Below are 21,127 nucleotides of genomic sequence, written 5' to 3'. Positions count from 1 at the left end.
GAGACACTCCAAAATCGTAAAAAAATAAAGTTAAAAAAAAAAAAAAAAAAAATTTTTTTTTTTTTTGTTGAAATTGAGTATAATCCCACCCCCAATTGTGAAAAATTTTCACATAAAAAACGGGTGGGACTATACTCGGACCAATACGGTAATTATTTTGCGATTTTCAATTTTGGACGAGGGTGGTAAACAGGAAACTAATAATCAAGTGCGAAGGGCCTAATATATTGTATGTTGTTTCAATGCTTGATTTATCTTGTATTTTGTGATGTCAGTCGATTTGTCAAATAAACATGAAAAAAAATGAAATATGCCACTGCAGAGCAGAGGGGCTGCCTGCCCGTTCATACATACCAGAACATTTTGTGATTCTTATTTAAAATCAAAATAATAACAAAAAATTACACAAGTAACATTATTAAAGAAATATGATTTTCCTTGCAATATATTGTTATTTACTGTCCAGCTGCAGCTGCAGTGCGTGTCACTCACTCAGTGCAGTGACCCACAGAGTACTACAGAGCGCGTACCACCAGTCAAAGTCTCGGAGACTCCGCATCATCCAATAATGAGGGCCGATTGTTCCCTAACCATGAAATGCGACAGGTGAGACTGAGCGCAATTACCACGTATTTTCATGGTCTATCGCGTAATTGCGAAAGCACGCAACGATCTATCATGAATATGCGAGAACTCGCCGTATACAATACACTGGGACTTTGACTGGTGGTACTTTCTCTGTTTTCTCTCTCCTCTAGCTCTGTGGTGTGCAGTGACCAGTGCAGTGTGCGGTAGTTCGCAACACAAACTTAAAAAACGGGCAAAACAGACACATCGTTTATCTGTATGACATTTTCGTATTGGTGCTGCCCTATCTAAGTTTGCACTGAAGTGCCATCTCAGTTTTGGTGCACCGATGTGGATCATGTGTTAATGAATTTTTATATTTATTCTGGATAAATAATGGAGTATCCGAGTATTAATTACAATTTCAATCATAGGAGTTTAGGCAAGAAGTATAAGAGAAGCTGTGTAATTAATATTATGACAAACATCCAACTATTTTAAGCTACAGGAGCCTTGTATACACTTCATCCCATACCGTTGTGCAGAGCTACTACGGTATGGGTTCCTCGTAAAGTAAGTGTGCGGGCGTCTGGCAAAAAAATTCAAATTGGTAAGCTTATACTCACCAGCTGAAAACCTTAGGTGTTTCCTCTTCTTTAGGCGCATCATTTGATGATCGCGAAAACAAACAACCCATCTTCCGTTTTCGGGTGTAAATAATGAATAATCAGAGTCAAAAATCAACGACCAACGAACCAAAACAATCAAGGATTCTGTCAAAGAAGCGTCTCTTTTCCAAGGCAATCATAAATTAACATTCTCATCACCATTAAATATCGATGGCTGCCAAATCATGTTACTTGTCGTTACCAATCAAACTTTGTTTCTGAAGGATGAGGCTATAAAACGGAAGTGGTTCCTACTTATTCCCAGTTTATTCTCTGACGTGAATTAAGGCGTATTGAACAGAGAGCCAGCTGAAATGAGTCATCTAATTTTCATGTACATTTAATTTTAACAATCAAGTCTCTTGTATTCTCATCAGCCAAAAAGTTCAATTCGCACCATACTGTACATGTATTTCAACCACAAACCGATCAGTTTAGAATGTCTTTCAATCAAGGTAATTCAATTATATTTTACACAAAATCTATATTACATTAAAATTTAATGAATTAAAATTTGAAACAATTACGTCATTGTATCTCATTTGTATTTGAACTCTACTCACACAAGGCAGCTATTTTTGCCAGGAATTCAAATTTTAAAGGAATACTGTGAATACATCAGGAAATGTTTCCCTGGACATTAAATTGATTTGAATCAAATTGGCAAGGGGAAAGGAGACAGACGAAGATAGCCTAGAAAATTAATCTTAGCCTATTCAGAGGAAAAGGTGCAAAGACTGAGGACCCTAGGCCTAGGCCTATTCCCCCGGGCCTACCGGGGGCCTACTCCCTATTCCAGAAAAATACAGAACTTTGGATTTGGCAAAAATAGCACAAAAATGTATTACTAGTACTGTTTTGCCAAATGAAACATAGCTTTCTAATCCTTTAATTTAGTTCTAAAAGTGAAATTTGAATAGTTACCGTAGCAATTTGAGGGGAAATGTACCAAAAACATGCAATTTTGCTTGATACCTATTACAATTGCAGGCACAAAAAATATGATTCAAAGACTTGGAGTATGAGGCTGTGAGTTTATAGATTTTTATGTTAATTTTGATATTAATTGGTTTTAAAAGATATTAGAAAATGTGTTTTCCAAAAATTAGAATATATATCCTGAAATTAGTCCAAGTGCAAGTCTTTGAGCTTGATTGTCACAGGATTACACCATTATTAAAACCCCATGTTTTTGGCCATTATTTCCAATTGACCAAATATTAAACCCGGGATATTAAAATATGACTTTTTGTTGCCAGTTAGAACTATGCTACGGTATATGGTATTTGTGAAGAGATTCATTGTAAATTATAATTTGGAGTTATAAGCAAACTTTTGACACTGACCTGACAGTTATTTTAATAACTGTCAGGTCAGTGTCAAAAGTTCATAGGGCCTTAAGGCGATATAATACCCCGATTTTCATCAGTACCCCTCTTCTTTTTTTTCTTGCAAATTTATTAAGTACATATATATGTTTATCACCTCATGTCCTGAACTTATAAAATATATCTACATATAAAGTGACTTTCAACCATTTTAGTAAGTCATTTTTAGCCCTGTATATTTTTTGTTTACTGTAACCTAGTAACTCAGATCTGTGTTTCATAACAAACCATAATTTATTCTTTACAAAATGTTCAAGTAGGGTACATGAATAGAATACATTAAATCCTTTGTTATACTCTCTATAGAAAATCTATAGTGGTGCATGCAAAATACCTACCATGATATAACACTGAATAAATTAAATAAACACTTATACAATGGATGCATAGTCATTAGTTGTTAGGAGAAGAAAAGGCTATTAGGTCACCGTATGTCAGGTTATAGGTCAATTGGTTCAGGTCAAATTTAAGCATCAATTTTGAATACACATGTGAGAGTCTGTGATATCATATGAGGCATAATTTTGATATTCTGTCTTTAACTGGATATATATCGAGAAGTGCATGGTGGATATACTAATATACCTTGGGATGTAAATGGTGAGTACAATTTAGAATGCCTAGTTGAGACGGATTTCACAAATAAATATAAAATAGTTACCAAAATCACAAAAGATAAGCTTACGGAAAACTACCCAATATGGTTGTATAGGCGACAAGAAATACAATTTTTTTCATCATTGCTGTAGTATGGTTGTTGTAACCTGTTACCTATGGCTTAATTAAGTTTCAGTGCAATAATGTCGCAAGTTAAAAATACAAAATATAGCTCAACATTGAAAATAGAAGCATTTTAACCAGTTCCTTTTTTGATAGTTGTGGAGCACCAAGTTCATGAAGTCATAAAAGAAATCAGGAACCACTTATTCCCATTTTACATATCAACTTTATTTCCCTAATGTGTTAGCAACACATATCCAAAATTTTAACGAAATCCGTTGATAGTAAGCTTTCCAAAATGAAGTGAATTTAAATCATCAGTGATGTACCTCCTTTTGGCTTCTATCTGTAAAAGCATGTAAGCTACATTGATACCGATACCACCAATAAAACGAGAAGATTTGCCCCTTCATTTTGCATACCACTTTGTCCAATTTTTTTTGTAATTTCTTCACAAAATGCAAAAAATGCAAAAAAAAAAATTAAAAGGCCCTATGTCTTGAAAGAGCTATGTTTTATTTGGCAAAACAGGGTGATATTTTTTAGTGTTGTATTTTTCTAGGCCAGAATCGGGGTCGGCTGGAATAGCGGTGAGTAGCCCCCTGAGGCTGACTCGAAAAGAAATTATTTGAAAATTAAGGGAGTGATCGTTATTTACGACAGGGGGGTAATGGGCGTTTTGAGGGGGGAATCCGATTTTTTTTTTGTCTTGAGGGGAACGCGAATTTTTTTGTTGAGCCAGGAGGGGGGAATGTTAAGTTTTAAATGGAGAAATTCTGGAAAACAAGGGGGGAATCTGAAATTTGTGAGCGGACGCGAGGGGGGAACGCGAATTTTTGTGTCGATATTTTTTCCAAAATGCCCATTACCCCCTGCCGTAAATAATGATCGGTCCCTAATGATTTGAAAAGAAAAGATTTGAAAAGAAAAAAATGATTTGAAAAGAAAAGAAAAGAAAAGAAAAGAAGAACAAAATCTTTTCAGATTAGAACAAAACAGAAAAGAAAAGATTTGGAAGGACATATGTAAAAAAAAAGGAAAGAGAGAGAAACGAGGCTATAAAATAGGGAAAGAAAATACTATAGAAATCCCATTTTTTATGTTCTTTCTTTTTTGTTTCTCTTTTTTTCTTTAGGTTTATTTATTTATTTATTTATTTATTTATTTATTTATTTATTTATTTATTTATTTATTTATTTATTTATTTATTTATTTATTTATTTATTTATTTATTTATTTATTTATTTATTTATTTATTTATTTATTTATTTATTTATTTATTTATTTATTTATTTATTTATTTATTTATTTATTTATTTATTTATTTATTTATTTATTTATTTATTTATTTATTTATTTATTTATTTATTTATTTATTTATTTATTTATTTATTTATTTATTTATTTACATTCCTGTATAAATGTAAATGCACCTTTTGTATTTTGCGCTTCACTGCTCCTTTTGCCAAAGAAACAAAAAAGCTGCCTTCTGACGATTTCTTGCCGGTGCATGTTTACAATCGCAATGTATGCGGTAAAGTGACGTGTGGGACATGTTGCAACGGTTAGAAATTTAACAAATCGGTGGCTCCAGAAACGGTAAGTTTATAATTTACTCAATTCTAAAGAATATGTGAAAACTTGTGTTTATGTTAAGCCGAAATATTGTCTATGGACACTTAAAGATAAACCAAAAAACACGATGTTTTGATGTGCTTGTTGGCAAAATGTTTGCTTGGCCTGTACTCGTACTGTACACATTTCGTAGTGCATGTCACTGTCAGTGATGCATGGATGTAGGCCTACTTTACACATTTGAAAACATTTCCTTGTACTTTGTGAAATAATATAAAGGATTGAGGTTCTGGAGTACAAAATTCTATAATACCAAGGATTCTCGAGTACTAATATACTATAGGATAAGCCACTCGTTAACGTTTGCGCAAATGAAGCTGAAGTCAGTCACACACTGACGCGTTTTGGGTCAAGCTGGGAGAAAAAAATCCCAGGTCGACCAAAAATAGCGTGCATCGCACACGATAGACCACCTAAGTTATCGTAAATCGTTTTTTCCCAGGTCGACCGTAAATTTTGGGTTGCCACATTCGCCCATAAGCGCCAGGATTTTTAGCCAGGTCGACCCATGACAAGCATGCAAATAGCCCTACATACGTGCCCCGACCATGGCGATATACATGTGATGAGTAAACCATTGTACGGCATAACTTTGTGCAAGCGCCGCCGGTGTGACTTTTTACGATATCAGTTTCAGTGTCTTGGCATCTAAATTAAGTCAGTCATAGGCCTACTCTCATTTTCGTATTTATTTAATAGAGTAGGCCCTATTCTTGTTTTAGTTTGCAAAATACAGAGGCAGATATAGTCCCAGGATATAGTCATACTTCCAAGTTTTGTACTTTCTTGAATTTGCGTCAACATGTAGGCCTAAGCGCTTAAGCTTACATCCAAGTTCGCATGGACGGTACTACGACTCGATGTTTCAGACACGTGAGAAAAGGAAAGTAATAAATTATGAGAAGAGGTCACAAATAGGATCAAAATAATCCAACAAAGAATCACCCTGCCTAAGTGCCGGACATACGCTAGGCCTACATGTTTTAAACTTTATTATTATCCACATGAATGGAGTGCCAATTTCTATTAGCCTAAGCTGTCTTTCTATCAACAAACGTGGAATCTCCCAGCTTGACCAATTTGGCCACACTGACACAGCCAATATGCGCGATCATGATTCATGCATGCGATGGCATGCGCTGTGTTAGCCCGAAACATCATGGCCCTGTCCCTTCCTCACTAGGGCACCATGAACTCACGTCGCGGTGATGACGTCACACTGACGGCATCTATTTATAGGAAGAATTCAAAACACGGCGACGATAACAGTCACAAGTCTGGTCTTTTACATCCTCAAATCTGCTCAAAATTTACGAACATGCACCAAATATGTTTTGTTTAAGTCTCATCTTCACGTGAGGAATGGTAGGAAGTGGTATTTACATACGAGAAAAAGTGGTATTTTATGTGTAGGCCTACCCATGGTGGTCCTGGACCAGATTGCTCAGGAGTCGCAGACCACATGAGACCTTCGTACGGAGAAGGAAAGTGGAAATCGTAGTGACAGAGGTGTGAGTACCTCGGGCTAGCGCTGTGTAGGAGTGTATTTTCTGTGGAAGAGGTGATGCATGTTAACGTCATCGTTTTAAAAAAAAAACGATGAACAATTGATCGTTTCTTTCTATTACTGATCATATTCTGAAAAACCAAGTACGGTAGCTGAGGAGTTACCTCAATATGCTAGGAAAACATTCTCTGCGATGACCCCATGATGAGACTGGCTAAATAAGCTGTATTTGGGTCCGAAAGGGTCTGAATAATTGGCAGTCGATGTGCGCCATCTTGGAAAAATAGTTCGAAATAGACTTCCTCGACAGTCGTTCAAGATTAAGGAGATTTTAGGCTAACGATGTTAGACTTGATCAAGACGGACTGTCGTTTGTACTGTAGCGGTTTAAATGTGCCTATTTCGTACATAAAATTAGCTCGAAAATCAAAAAAACAAGTAACGAATGCGTCTAATTTTCTCTCTACTATAGTAAGAATTCCATTTTAATGAACGCAGCTTTCAACAGCTGTGCTCGATACAACCGCGATCATATATCGCGTATTTCAAACTATAACACAGGGACAGACTTAGATTTCAGTTTTCTACTGGCCCTCCGGGCCAGTGAAACGGCAAATCTACTGGCCCTGCAATAAATTTACTGGCCCAACTTTTTCAATATGTTCTACTGCAAAAAGTGCAAATAAAGAAGCATGTTCCCATGCCCGTAACCAAACAGATTTTGATATTTTTGCTTATTTTTCCTTTTTTGCCCCAAAATGTGTAAAAATCAACATTTTTTGGATGACCTATATTTTCTTTGAATATTTATCAAATTTCTTAATTTAGGTATAATACAGTGCAGAAAAAGATGTCAAAAAATCTGTTAAAACAGATTTCCAATAAATTGTTCCATTTTCCATTTTGGGTTAAATACTCAATTTTCATGCGCGGGATATTTGAAACATAAAATGAAAACATGTCCATTGCACTTTTTCCTCGAGATGTACTATAATATCAAGGTTACGGATATATTATATAATCCCTTCTTATCTTCACTGATCCATCAGATACCTATTGTTATGAATGATCAATGAAAAAGGTTCAGAACTGGGCTACTAATGGTCTGTCAAGTATCTATAGTTATTTTCATGACTGTGTCAACTCAAAAATCATGCAAGGTCGAATGTAGTTGAGCTGTAGTGTCCATCACTGATTATATCTTGCTCAGTCATATGAGTTATATCAGGATCAAAAATCTAGTGGCCCGCCGGGCCAGCATTGTTGAAGTTTACTGGCCCGAGGCAAAATCAACTGGCCCCGGGCCACAGGGCCACTGCTTAAATCCGTCCCTGTATAACACGAACGCACGACCTTAGATACAATGCTAACCAATCACAAACTTGTGCTTTGGCATGGTTGGATTCATCGCGCGGTGTACGCAAAAAATCGTAACGCTATTGAAAGCTGCGTTCATTCAATTGGAATTCTCAATAACACAAAATGTAATGAAAAGGGTATACATTTCTTTCCTAAAACAAATAAACATACTTTCAAATTGCGTTACAATCGTATGTGTACTTGCACGTCTGGAACTAAGACTAATTTGCGCACTGAAATGTTCAAGAACTGTCAATCATGGACGAAAGCTGTCAACTAAAATACAGGATAAGTCCTCTTGCAGATCAAAGTTGTTTTGACGACTGACCAATTAGAAAACAGCGTCGCCCATTTTAAAATATTTGAGAAAATGCAACCCTGGGCAAATCAATCTATCTCCCAATTGGCTAACTTTGACTTGTCATTGCAAATTGATGGTGACACCCTTCCGGTGTTGTATTTTCTTGAACATGTGAGCCCAGCACTACCATTTGTTGATCAGTATTACAATGGCGACTGTGATGTCTGACGATCACGCCAGAAAAATTTACACAAAATAACGTTTTTGGTATAGCAATCATGATGAATTGATAAAGGAATTTATAGCACAATGTGTCACTAATACATGTCAAGAACAATATCCTCATATATTTTTGAGACAATAAGGCCAAAAAAGAAAAGTTGTTTGTCCTCCACCGCCCGCTCCTCAGATGAAGGCCTGACCAATTTTTTTTTTTTTAATTTTTTTTTTTTAAAATAAAAATAAGTAAAATTCAATTTTTTTTCCAGATTTGGAGTATCTCTGGACCTCTTTCATGGTTGAAAATTAAAAAAGTCCACCAAATCATTAAAAGACTATGACATGAACACAAATTATAACTTTAACTGCATATTATAGAAACAAAATGTGTTTTTTTTAAGTCACCATGAATGATTGTAGCATTTAGCTCTAGCAAGGTCCAGAAATACGCCAAATCCGAAAAAAAATAAAAAATAAATAAAATAAAAAAAAAATCCGCCCGCCCGCACGTCCTCTTTCAAAGCTGTGGAGGACAAACAAACAATTTTTTTTTTGGCCTAATTAACTTGAAGAAGTTTTATGACATTGTGCCCTGTATGCCAACTGCGTACAGGCACGTGACTTGAGCTCAAATATTTGCACCTAACTTTAGTATCACAAGGCACAAGCTATCGGTTGTTCATACTATAGTTAGAACTTTTTGAACAAGATGCTAGTATTGGCTATTGCTAGACTACAATGGGTTTCAGAAAGAACGGCAGTCCTTTGCTCAGATTGGCGCGAGTGCCCTGTTAATGAGCGACATACGCGGAGCTAATTAGTGTTCACTTCATGTAAGATTGAACTGTGCATGTAAAATGTTGCCTGTGCATGTAAAATGGTGTGATTCAAGGAAAAACTGCAGTGGTGCATGTAACTATTATTTTCTAAATTGACCCCTGAACCCCACTTCTGTGTTTACGCTCTGCATGTACTCTCAAAATGTAGACAAGTGCCATTCTTCTCTGACAAAAACTGTAGCTGAATTCCTCTACATGTAGCCTTCTCCAAGTGGTCGCATGTCATGAATTGGTCATCTTTTGTGTAACATTTATGTAAAATGAGAAAAATATCAACAATTTTGATTCACTGCAACACAACACGTAATGAATACATTTTATATTTAGTATATATTTCTGGGAAATTCTGGAAAGCTTATATTACAAAGGATGCCAAATCAACAAAGTATAACATCATAATACAGGGTGGGTGAGAAATATACCTGGTGGAACGTCAACAAAATTAGCATCTTTCTTGTCATGGTCAACCACATATTTTCCTTTTCTGAAAGCTCAAAATAAATATGAATTCAGAAATACATTGCATAGGCCCTTCAAACAAATTAGGAAGAAAGAGTTTGGTATCCCTTGTGTTAAACATACAGGGTTGCCAAAAATTGTAAAATGATTTGAGAATTTTTCTGACATTATCAATCAAAACCTTTTTCCAACATTTCTGGCACTAAAACTAATAGCATAAATTATTGATTCCTCATTTCCTTAAAAATAAGTGCACTTTTGAATAAACAGGGTGACTTGGGCAAGAGATAGGCCATTCAGAAATGCCTGGAGCATTGCGTGTATTACTGTATGAAGTGTTGTATTGAACAATAAAGTGATGCTGCTATTAAGTGAAGTAATCTAAGAGCAGGGTCTAAAATTGTAAAAACAGCATTTCTATCGTATTTTTTACACTTTTTCTGGGAAAAAAATAAAAAGAATTTTCCTAATGTGGGTTTTAAATAAACTAATGCGCGCGGGAGCTTTGAGATAAACCTTTTTTAATTTGGCCTTATAGTCAAAATTTTGAATGTTTTAGGCTTGTGCCAAGGCTTTGAATTTTGTGCCTGTACTTATTGGAAAAATTGCATGTTTTTTGCCCATTTTCCCTCAAATTGTGAAAATATTCAAATTTGACTTTAATTGCCAGTCAGAACTAATGAAAGGATTAACATTTAAATAGCTAGATGTCAGTACATGTTTCATTTGGCAAAACAGGATAATCCAAACAAATTAGTGCTGTTTGGAATCAGGATCTGACTGTGTCAAGTGTGTATACATACATGATCAAGGGGAATGAGTCACATGTCGGCAATTTTCAATTAGAAGTTTCTTACATCATTTTCTGGCAGTTTTACAAATGCTACATTTTGATGCAAACCCCATCAAAATCGGACATTTGGTTACCGAGTTATGAGCAATTTATCAATGGCCGAAAACAATATAAAACAAAAAGAATTTGAACACTGTTTTTGCCAATATCTCAAAAACAAAATTAGTGACATCCAACTCATTCCCCTTGATCAAGTCACATATGTGTAAATTCAAAAATTCTTAAAATTGTCTCTTTATGTACCGGTACTTCTTGTATACAGACATATATATGTATTTTGGATTGAAAAATAGTTCCCTTTTGTAATTCCACAATCTTCATTCTGTCCATTGATTTGATATAAAGACTGCTCAAAAAGTAACACAGCTATTATAAATACGCCTATAGCGTCAGAACTAATAATTGTGTTCACAATATTTCAACATAGAAAGAAGGACAATTTATTAACTCTCGCATTTTGATACCCCATTTGTCCAATTTTGTTCAATATTAACAACACAACAGTGTTTAAGGGGGTACTACACCCCTGTCCAATTTTGTGCCTATTTTTGAATTTTTCTCAAAATTATAGCGCATTGGTGACAAGTAAGATATGTATATTATAGGGGCAAGGACTACAACTATTGCACTGGAAATTTTATTTCGCACAGACAGCAGTTGTGGAGCTGCAGTCAAAAATGAAGGAAAACCAGTTTTTGATCAATAAATCAATAACTACTTGCCTTGAGTTGCTGAATTTTCAGAGCACTAGTTGTAGTCCTTGCCCCTACAACATGCATATATCTTAATTGTCACAAATACGCTATAATTTTTGAGAAAAATGCAAAAATATGCACAAAATTGGCCAGGGGTGTAGTACCCCCTTAAAGAGTATTGATTTGAAGTCAAATGGAGGGTTTTATGTACCACAATGCTTGCATAATAACCATTGATCGCTGTAAACTGCAACTTTTAAATTCGGGTATTTTTCTTCAAAGGCACTATTGCGTTGTTAATATTGAACGACATTTGACAAATTGGGTATCAAAATGCGCGTAAATAAATCATCTTTCTTTCTATGCAGAAATATTGTGGAAACAATAAATCAGTTCTGAAGCTACATTGTATAGGCGTATTTATAACAGCTGTGTTACTTTTTGTGCAGACTTTAGATAAATTGACAAGCATTGCATAATGTGCTGTGCTCAGGTAAACCTAGCTAAGGTACATCTGTCAGGTTACACAATAAATGAAGCACTCAGCAAGCATGGGACAGACTTGAGAGCCAGCTAGCAAACTAACAGCCTCATGAATTTGTAGGGGTATTGAGAATGACTACAAGGTTTAGAAATAGATCTGAAGAGCCCTAGTACTAGTAGCTAGCTACCCTCAACCCTGTTGTGTTGCCTGTCGTGATTGTTACTTGCAGTTGCATGCATGCGCATACTAGCGAATGATCAATTTGAACCAGGGTTTAAGGGGACACTGAATGCTTCTGTCTTTGTACAATTTGTGAGTGTTCATGGTATGGATGTGTGTTTATGTGTGTTAGATTACTTAGTATGTCTTTGTGTGCCCCCCCCCCCCCAAAAAAATGTACTGACCAGGCAGTCATGTGCTGCAAACATGGGTAGCATTTACATCCCTTTTATCAATGACCCATTTTTCCAGACCAATTTTGGTATATATGGATGGGCCCTTTTTTTTCAAAATTTTCTGAATGGTTTTTAGAAAATAGTCCAATTTTGCCTCAAATTTTCTTTAAAATTTAATTTATTTTTAATAAGTTGTCAAATTTATGACAATTTGTGTTAAAGTTGGCCGAAATTTTTGACTTTTGTAAATTGATATATTGTTGGGTTCACTTTTAAATTCTCAGTGGCACACCCCTACCCAAACTAAACGCGAGTATTCCCCCCTCCCACAGGAGTGTATCGCATACTAGTGACAGCACACATCCCTATCATTTTTGGATACACTTGTTGAGAAATGTGTTTTGTCTAAGTAGGTCTCGAGCCTACAAAACAATGTATAAAGTGATAGTTAAAAAAAGGGAAAGTGTATTTTATTCAATGCCGTTTTAAAATTCATCACAACATGTCTGTTGACTGGCCTCTCTAGCTATTGATCCATCCATCCCAAAATAACTTTAGACTTGTGGCATGCATGCTTGCCAGCAATATTTACTGTAGCATGCAGTAAGCTTGCTGGACAACTGACCGACCAACCAGTCCAGGGCAGTCAGGTAGCAGAACAATCCCAGGATGCAACATTTAGCTCATTTTGTTTATACACCAGCAGAAATTGTACAAGTTGCAAGCACTTCAAAATCAAGAAGTCATCTACAGTATGCATGCAAATTCTGCAATTTTGTTTGTAGTTGGTTAGTTTCCTAATTTGCCCAAAATTATGTCAGCCTGACCACAATGTCATGGAAATGTTGGATAATTTTTGCTCTAATGTTTTAAAATTTAAATACAGCCTGTCTCAAAAAAAAATTGTCAGGGTCAGAAATTGCAACCAATTGCAAGAATCCTTCTGGATTCTCCCAGTGGAATTTTGCAAGAATCCATGGATTCTTGCCATATAACTTTGTATGATAAACTGAAATATTTACGAGAATCCATTTAGATTCTTGCAATTTTGTTGACGAGAATCTTTGCGAGAATGGGATTCTCGGATTCTGGCTGAATTTCTGACCCTGATTGTGCAAGTAAAAAGCACCCTCTTTGGCAATTAGAAAATACTGTTGTGACATGATGCTTATATCAGCGTCATGGGCGCAATCTTGGCTCTCGAATGCTGTTTGTTCTGTTCAATTTGCTTGTTTTAGACTTGTGATATGTTTAGTTAACAACGAAAGGGTTAAATCACTTTGTGCCACTTTTACTAGGGAAGAGGGCTGTACATGCAAAGATAGCATCAAGTTTATTATATCAAGAGTTCCTTCATGAAATCAAAAGAATGCATCGATTACGCAACAATTCAAAATTGTTTTTACTGTTTTATCATGATACAGGTATAATGATTCTCTTTTTCCATCTAAAACAGATTAAAAGATAAATACATATTATCGCATTCTGCTGTAAAATCAATGTAAATACTGCTCTCTTTGTCACTCAAGACATGTTTAAAGACAGACAAATATTGCAAACTCTGTTGTAAAATTAAAACCTTGTGAACGAAATATTGCACATCATAGTTATAGGTTTGAAATTTTACACTAAAGATTTAAAATTCATTGATGATTTTCATCAAATCATAAGCACTTTTCCGAGTGTGCAGCAGCTGAATCCGACATTGCTTGACATCAACAGTTATTATACTTTTAGTAACTCCATTTTACAGTTTAGTCTTTACATATTGTTCGTGGTACATGGGTCATATAGTCCATTTTACAGTTTAGTCTTTACATATTGTTCGTGTACATGGGTCATATAGTCCATTTTACAGTTTAGTCTTTACATATTGTTCGTGTACATTGTACATGGGTCATATAGTCCATTTTACAGTTTAGTCTTTACATATTGTTCGTGTACATGGGTCATATAGTCCATTTTACAGTTTAGTCTTTACATATTGTTCGTGTACATGGGTCATATAGTCCATTTTACAGTTTAGTCTTTAACATTATTGTTCGTGTACATGGGTCATATAGTCCATTTTACAGTTTAGTCTTTAACATTATTGTTCGTGTACATTGTACATGGGTCATATAGTCCATTTTACAGTTTAGTCTTTAACATTATTGTTCGTGTACATGGGTCACTCAGAGCCCCCTTCCTCTTGTGTGACGGCACGTGTAGCAATGTACTATCTTGCTGCCCTCGTCTTCAATACAATTATACTGAGCAATTGTTAAATAATCATTTCTAATCCTTCAAATGAATGTTCTTTTTATTTTAAACTGTACTGTACAGGTAAATTAATTGGATATATCAATTTCCTAAAAAGTGGCACAAAAGGGTTTTCATACATTTGTGTTTAGTAAAGCAGAACTCTGGATTGCCAAAACCAAAATGAATGAAACAACAATACTTAAAAGCTACTCCTGCTCCCTTGACGTTGATGTAAGCATCATGTCACAACGGTATTTTCTAATTACCAAAGATGGCGCTTTTCACTTGCACAATTTTTTTTGAGACAGGTTGTATACTCACTTCTCAGTCAGTACCTCTTTCCATAAATTTGTTTCAAACCCAACAAATAAGAACCCTTCATTTCAATAAAAAAATTATTACCGTATGTTTTGGAGAGACCATACTTATGAAACAGTCGGTCTATAGCATACCTTCAAACAAAATTTTAAAAACAAATTCTCACCATGGTTAAGGTGGCTGTGTACTCTCAGACATGCATGTAGTAAAAGTGCAATAACTTTGTAATTATTCGCGCAAAAACATATAAAAGTATACAATTTTATGAAGGCAAGACATCAATAAATCTTAATATAAATACAGATTTGGGGTAAAAACAACAATTTTGGAGAAAATCACAAAAAAGTGAGTTTTTGGCAATATTTGTTAGGTACATCATAACAAAAAAACACTTTTTCCAAAATATTTTATTTTGTTTTTAGCTCAATCTTGAGGCTCCATTCCAAAAACGGTTTTTTATTTTTTTGATATTGGCCTTATTTTTTGAGATATTGACCATATAAGGCATCAAAATGAACTTTTAAAACTCAAAACGCCTATTTGCACAAAATGATGCCTAAAATCGGAAATAGACCAAAATATAAAAAATGAGAAAACCGTTTCTTGAGTCGATCATGCTTTTTACGATGATCATATTTGCTTACCTATAGATGCTGTATTTATTGAGTTATCGTGTACCTAAATCGTCATTTTACCGAGAAAATGAACATTGAAATAATGGCCGTTGAAGTTTAAAGTGGTCTCATTTTGCACTTTCATCGAATCTCACAGGAGAATGCGACAGTTTTCGTTTTGTAACTTATATTACGTGAACATCGGGTAAATCCACAGCCCCTTGAGAAGTTTGAGCGAAATCCATTCATAACTTGATATTTAAATCGGGGAAAGAACTTGAAAAACCCACATTTTATCAGCTAAAACGGAGCCATTTGACCACTAGGTTTTTGTGAAATCAGTGCTTCCGTGGTGTTTCCATAAGATGCGCCCGCGCATGCAGATAAGCTGCGTGTCGTCGCCGCGTATTTGTGCGTTAACAAATTGCGCGATACGCATACGCGATGAGTTGTTACGCGCGTGTACCTTGCTGGTACAACAAAGATTTTCTTTCCTTTTCAATTTCAAACACGAGTGGAATAGTGAAATAAAATCCTTAAAATATTGCAGTTGGAGTTTACAAATCTGGATTTTCATTCCTTGTATTTATAAAAAACATAACAAAGTACAAACATATCATCATAAAAACTCAATTTTGAGAAAGAAACAATGGCTAGAGTACACAGCCGCGTTAAAGGGGGATGGTTCCTCCCCCACCCCTACACAGCCTTATAAACATTATCATCATTCAACAATCATCAGCACCCTAAGTCAGATAATTTTGCATTTTTGGAACAAGCATAGACCCTGTTCACATTAGAAAATTTTCCTCTTTCGACGAACCTCGAACGAAGATTAAAAATCGTTTTGTCCTAATGTGTACGCACTTTTCTTACTTCGACGAAGATTTAAATTGCTTTGTTCAACGAAGCTAAAAAGGTTGTTTCGACGAAGGAATACTTCGTTCGACGAAGCTAATTTTGTAATGTGTACGCTTGCTTCGTTCGACGAAGGAAAGTGATCATGTGACAAGTGACCTTCGCCGGCTTTAATAATAGCCGGGCGTTAATAGCTGCGTTCGAGCTGTGTTAATTTTCATGAAATGTGTATAGCGCAATGTCTTCGTTCGGGCTTCATTCAGCGTAATGTGTACGCATGCTTAATTAGTTAATCAAGATTAACTTATCTTCGTCGAATGAAGAAATGTTCTAATGTGAACAGGGTCATAGATGCTACTGCAGTGGACGAATGGCAAATGCGAAAGCAATCTGATACAGACAGAATCTACCATCAACATGAAGATGAATGAAAGTGTTTTCGTAGATAAAATTATTACGTCCATTTTTTTTCTTAAATCACATGAGTGAGGCTATCAAATTTGGTATAGTACGATATGAACATGTACAATAGTTAACACTAAACATCGCAGATAACAATTACATTTAAACCAGACAAACAGGTTTCCATGCTGTATGAAATACCGACAAGATATTATGATTAAATTGGCTTATATGTTTATACACAGTGGCGGGCTGGCGGGCGCTACCGGGGGAGGGGGCATGGGGGGGAAATTCCCCCAGACAGAAGCTCTGCCCCCAATTGCCCAAGAGGGTTGAAAAGCCACTTTTTAGCCAAAATTAGGTGAAAATGCCCCCAGTCGGAGGCTCTTCCCCCTTTGCCCCCGAAAAAAATTCTGGCCATGCCACTGATACATAATTGTTTTATGTTTTTTTGGTGCAGTTTATAGTTTGTATAGAAAATCACTGAAAATCCCTTTAATTACAAGTGCATTGTGGGAAAAATTACAATCAATGTCTGCTGAGTGAGCTTGCCAGCCAATGTCTAAAATTAGGTCAAGGAGAAGGTGCATGGCCTCCACAACAGCGGTCTTGTCTGTGGCAAGATGTAACTTGCCCGGAGTTGAGAGCATGTTTTAGGCAAGTTACAATATGGGCGAGTTAGGTAAAGGCGAGTTAAAAAGGCGAGTTACCCCCCACAGAGTCAGGCTATTTTTAGATATTCCCATGGGTAACACTATGAAGTCCCAGTGGCGAGTTACAGTAACACTATGAAGTCCCGGTGGCGAGTTACAGCAACACTATGAAGTCCCAGTGGCGAGTTACAGCAACACTATGAAGTCCCAGTGGCGAGCTACAGTAACACTATGAAGTCCCAGTGGCGAGTTACAGCAACACTATGAAGTCCCAGTGGCGAGTTACAGTAACACTATGAAGTCCCGGTGGCGAGTTACAGCAAGACTATGATGAAGTTCCAACAGTGAATTAAAAATGTCACAGTGTACTTAAAAGTACTGGTTTTTTTTTAAAGCTGCTAGTCCAAAATCAGCAAAATTAGTTTCCATTTATCATATATTTCTCTCGGGCTTGCAATGATCTTGGGAATTAATATATAGAGACAGTGCTACTCTCGCCTGTGCATATAGCCCTCTTCTTCTAGTATAAATAAAATCCGAAAAAGTTATACAAATAAAAGTCATAAAACTTTTTAACACTTTTTAAAAAAACACAACACAAAGGGGCACAACACATAATCAGTCAATTGATCGATTACTCAACTATTTTATGTACCATGAATAATCGGATATATACAAGCAACCACTAATATAAAAGAAACCTAATCATATCTCACTACTCTTGAAATAAAATCATACAAATACATTTTCATCAACATCAGTGGCGGTCACTGTGCATTCTACTGATACTGAAATCCTTTTGTTTTTACCATCAAAAACTAGTTAGGACATACTGCACACACAGAAAAAAAAATCAAATTGTATGTGCCAAAGTCAAAACACATAATGCCTAGGCAAATTTGTACAGTATTAATGGTATTTGTAATAACTATTGATTGCAGTATTTAAAATCAAGGCTGATATCTATTTATATGATAAAGTATAATATGGAACGGACATGAGTCAAAGAATACATTAATGGTATCAATTTTTTAAATAATCATTTTTGAATTTTGACCAAAACTGCATTTTTTCACAACTCGCCACATGGACTTTCCGGAAATTCACAACTCGCCACATGGACTTTCCGGAAATTCACAACTTCGCCATGTGGACTTTCCGAAATTCACAACTTCGCCGCGTGGACTTTCCGGAAATTCACAACTTCGCCATGTGGACTTTCCGGAAATTCACAACTCGCCGTGTGGACTTTCCGGAAAACACTGCAGGGGGTAACTTCGCCATTTTAACTTCGCCACGTGGACTTTCCGGAAAACACTGCAGGGGTAACTCGCCATTTTAACTTCGCCTTTTCTAACTTCGCCTATTTTTAACTCGCCAATAACCTGTTCTCCCCGGAGTTGTGCCTAGCTAGCTGTATTGAGGACGATGGAAGATGGTTGAAAGTCTGACAATTAGCATCAATTTAACCCTGAGATTAAATCGATTTTCGGCATATTTCGGTTTTATAATGCAGCAAGAAATGATGAATGTATTTATCAGAAACAAGTTTTAGTTCATTTCGAATTGTTATTTTTTTTTTGTAAAATATGTTTGTTTGTTTTTACATTGTCGATGATCAAATCTGATGAAATATGCAGGCATCAAATACATAAATATACTACACATACTTGTCATAATTTTCATCAAAAGCTGATCATGAACTTGATGAAGTTTACAGATTAACCATTATCCAAAAAATTATGAGTCTTTTGATGACTTTTCAAAATACAAACCAAACCTGCGGGACAAGCTAGTCACAATGGGATAGCTTCATAAAATTGTTCAGAGGAAAAAGCTCCAGATATTTGAAATGAATCTCTGTACCCCAGCTCTATTCTTTATAATTCATATACTACCACCGCATGCATGCATGGATGGTGGTGTGTTTATCTATTTTTGTCTTGTTTTGAAATATGCTTAGCACTCTTATTTTATTTCAGTGCAGCAGACAGTAAAGTTCAATTTATCATAATAATAAAAATTCCTTTAAAAAGGAAATGGGCGTACCAAAGAAAGTGCGCATTATGTAGAATATTGTAAATGTTTGACATAGGTATTGGAATCAATAGAGATGTGGTTGCTTGGTTCTAAAAATACCCATGAAAAGAAAGGGGTGTTATATGTTTCTTCCATGACCCATGCCTCCAAAATTGCCAGAGATATGGAAAAACAAACCTGTGGAATTAAGGAATTTTAAAAGTATAAATTTGGCATGAAATTTTAAACAAGAAAAACATCAAATCCCCAAAACATAGCTGATTTAATACATGAAATTATACTGGTAAAATGCACCTAGATTTTACAACAAAATATTGAAGATCTAGTTACCTTACTTTGAAATTTGAAGTCTTGGTGGATGTTGACTTGCAACTGAGGACAGTTACTGAAGCTGATGGCCAGTGTGCAATCCATGGGGTTGACTTGCTCTACATTGGTCTCATTTATTAGAGAGGTATTAGAAGACGGCATTTGACGAGACAGGTAGCAGGTGCCATGCTAATTACTTGGGAAATCTTAGTAGCATTGCAACATTTCAGATTGATTCACTTCCATAAATTCCTCCTGGTAGACATTGAATAAGGTCCAAAATATTATGTCACAGGTTACACAAAGATGAAATGTACTATCTATTTTGTTAAATCTTAGGCCAAACAAAAAAAAGGTTCTTCTCAAAGCTTGCGTGTGCATTTGTAAAATCGCGAGATTTGAAAAAAAGAAATGCGGAAATTTGTGGGTTTTTTTTTTTTAAATGTTGGGTTTTTTTTGGTTTTTGGCTCTTAGCGAAGCTATTGAGCCTAAGCAGTTCCGCTAGATGGTAGATATTATTTTCCTCATTTTTCGGCAACTTCCGGCGCTGCTTTTTTATACTAAGGCTTTTTCTGTGTATTATATATAGTCATCAAATTGGATTCTAAGCTTCTAAGAATTGACGGATTGCACTATTTTTCTTTGGGAAAGTGACCTTTTATCATGAATTTTTGTGGTGATCTCACGTGGATAGAAATGTGATTGGATGATTCCTTTGTCCGGATTGTTTATTGAGTTCTCGGAGTTTCGTCACCATGGGACAACATTTCAAAATATTTAGAGACCAGCGGCGTAGTAATTGAGTTAAATTAACGCTAAATAACCAGGGTTGCCAAAAAATTCAGCCCGAATCGCAGGTCAAATAACCGAAAAGTCGCCCAATTTTTTTCTTTACCCTTTGTATTCTATGGGGCAGGAAATTGTCCCGGGGAAAATCTTCAAAAGTCGCCTGATTGGGTTACCAAATCGCGGGTTTGACAACCCTGAAAACGTCTCGGCAGCGAAGGTCATCTGGCTATTCATTATCATTGTGCACGTGTGGGTTGGGAATTCTGAAAATCTGTGAAAAGGGTGAGGGTTATTTTGCGGAATAAAGGGTGGGTTTCTAAAAAGCGTGGGAGCAATATATAAAGCGTGTGGGTAACGCAAAAAAAAAAAAAAAAATATAATAAAGTAATTTGATGATCTGTTGAAAAACATTCATATTTTCTTCATAAATCTGGAAAGAAAATGTCAGAAATTAATTAGCTGATGTTTTCATTTAAATGCACGTCACCCATAGTAGAATGGATCGCCCGTAAAATTATATTCATTTTATGAATGAATATAATTTTCAGTCTCTACACCAGTCGCTTTGGCCCGCTCGCTCACACTAGAAGTGGAACGAAGCGGAACACAGCGGCTGTGTAGAGAGTCTATAGAGACTGACGTATTGCAATTAATTCAGGATCTCAGCCCTCTGCCATTCGCCCATGTGATAGTGTTTATGATAAACAATCAATCTGAGGTCGTATCTTTTCGAAAGATGATTGCAGTGTTGATGCAGTTTGCCAATATTATGTCGCAAATGTTTCAGATGAATAAGAAAATCATGTGATAG

The 21,127-nt window shown here is 35.8% G+C and overlaps 2 protein-coding genes across 2 annotated transcripts in view; one reads left to right on the top strand and one right to left on the bottom strand.

Annotated features, from left to right (window-relative positions):
• Positions 1 to 1,425, bottom strand: part of LOC140165891 (protein XRP2-like) — a 36,754-nt gene extending 35,329 nt beyond the window's left edge. The window contains exon 1 of the mRNA XM_072189236.1: positions 1,194 to 1,425. Within this exon, the coding sequence (XP_072045337.1) occupies positions 1,194 to 1,264 (71 nt within the window). The 5' untranslated portion in view covers positions 1,265 to 1,425. The remainder of the gene's footprint in view (positions 1 to 1,193) is intronic.
• Positions 1,426 to 4,851: 3,426 nt separating this feature from the next.
• Positions 4,852 to 21,127, top strand: part of LOC140165893 (SPRY domain-containing protein 3-like) — a 53,373-nt gene continuing 37,097 nt past the window's right edge. The window contains exon 1 of the mRNA XM_072189238.1: positions 4,852 to 4,942. The gene's annotated coding sequence lies outside the window, so the exon portion shown is untranslated. The remainder of the gene's footprint in view (positions 4,943 to 21,127) is intronic.

Source organism: Amphiura filiformis, chromosome 12, assembly GCF_039555335.1.
Source record: "Amphiura filiformis chromosome 12, Afil_fr2py, whole genome shotgun sequence".
Taxonomy (NCBI): domain Eukaryota; kingdom Metazoa; phylum Echinodermata; class Ophiuroidea; order Amphilepidida; family Amphiuridae; genus Amphiura; species Amphiura filiformis.
Note: the sequence above shows the minus strand (reverse complement) of the source record. Positions and strands in the feature narration are given on the sequence as shown.